We start from the raw sequence: 1,635 nt of genomic DNA on the forward strand, positions 1-1,635 counted from the left end.
TTCCCTCCCCCTCCCCCCCCTCGCGGTGGTGGTGGCTGGGCATGTCCCCAGGTGTTCATTGACGAGTTGGACGGGGTGGGCAGCAGGCGAGGTATGGGATACAACGATGAGCGGGATCAGACTCTCAACCAGCTGCTCACGGAGCTGGACGGATTTGATGGAAGGCCAGGTAGGGGTCGGGGGGGGGGTCCCGGAGGTAAAGGAGGGGGGTGTTCCGGAAGAGGGGTTGGGGGGTTCTATTGACGGCGGATGTCATGGAGTCGGAGGATAGGGCCGGGGGTGAGGAGGTTTGAGCTGAAGGCTTCATCTCATGTTTCACGTACTCGGACATGCTTGGGGGTTCGGTTTCAGGCAGGCCGTCCAACACCACCCGTGTCATGCACCCTTCCCCCACCCGGCCCCAACCAACCCAACAAAATGCAATTTGTTGGGGTTTTCTCGATTCGTCTTCTCTATCTTGGACGCGTTATATTCCTCCTCTACCTGTATAAACCCGTACTACCCCCCATCTTCTCCCTCCACCCTTTTTGAACACCACATTCGGGCTGTAACCACTGTAACAACCACACACATTCGGGCGCCTACAGGGGTGCTGTTCCTGGCCGCCACCAACCGCATCGACGTCCTGGACCCCGCGCTGCTCCGCCCGGGCCGCATCTCCCGCAAAGTCGTGGTGCCCCTCCCGGACGTCACGGGGCGGGCGCAGATCCTGGCAGTGCACCTGAGGGGAGTACCGCTGGAGCCGGGGCTCGAACCGGCGACCGCGTGCGCCGCAGTGGCCGCCGTCACGGAGGGCTTCTCGGGTGCTGAGCTGGCCAATGTGGTGAATGAGGCCTCGCTGCTGGCGGCACGTGACTCCAGGGAGGCGGTGGGGCTCAGAGACCTGCAGGCGGGGGCGCAGAGGACCCGGTATGGAGTCAACGGCAGGAACGGTGAGAGAAGGGGGGGAGGGGGAGGGGGAAGGGAAGGGGGGGCGGGGAGGGGGAGAGGGGGAGGGCGGGGAGAGGAGGGGGGGAGGGGAGGAGAGGAAGGAAGGGGATAGAGGAGGGGATGTTGTGCAAAGTTTAAAAGAGACAAGCGCCGGCGGGCGAGGAGGCGGGAGAGGGACTGAGGGTTTGCCAGCGCCAAGGGCATCCCCGTCGTGCAGTAGTACTGCCGCTGCTTCTCGCTCTTGTCTGTCTGTCTGTCTGTCTTCACATGCTGGATGACCATTAGGCGACGGATATAGGGACCCACGGACAGTGTGCGACTCCTGACATACATCAGACAGACAGACAGACATCCACAACTCCCTATGCGCCCTCCCCTACCTCCAGGCGGTGGTGCTCTGGGTGGTGGCGGTCTGGCTCAGCGGCTTCAGAGCTGGGTTATGAACTCCGTGGTGGCGGCCGCCTCCTCGGCCGCTGCTGCGGGTCCCACTGCTGGAGGGGGTGAGAGGCGGCCGGTGAAGGTCGGCAGCGGTTCGGGGTGAGGTGTGGAGAGCTGGATCTCGGTTGCTGTCGGGCCGGGGGCCAGGGAGGGAGGGAGGGGGGGAGGGAGGCAGGGAGGGAGGCAGGGAGGGAGGGAGAGTGAAGGGGGCTCAAGTTCCACATGTCCAGGGATCACCTGGGGGCGGTCAGCGCCCGGCGGCCCTGG

General features: G+C 64.6%; 1 protein-coding gene across 1 annotated transcript in view; it reads left to right on the forward strand.

The window, feature by feature from the left end:
• Positions 1-1,635, forward strand: part of VOLCADRAFT_87717 (uncharacterized protein) — a gene marked incomplete at both ends in the record, with an annotated part of 8,193 nt that overhangs the window by 4,200 nt on the left and 2,358 nt on the right. The window contains 3 exons of the mRNA XM_002947338.1: positions 52-169; positions 588-932; positions 1,317-1,430. Coding sequence (XP_002947384.1) covers positions 52-169; positions 588-932; positions 1,317-1,430 — 577 coding nt within the window. The remainder of the gene's footprint in view (positions 1-51; positions 170-587; positions 933-1,316; positions 1,431-1,635) is intronic.

This window comes from Volvox carteri, assembly GCF_000143455.1.
Source record: "Volvox carteri f. nagariensis unplaced genomic scaffold VOLCAscaffold_6, whole genome shotgun sequence".
Lineage (NCBI taxonomy): Eukaryota > Viridiplantae > Chlorophyta > Chlorophyceae > Chlamydomonadales > Volvocaceae > Volvox > Volvox carteri.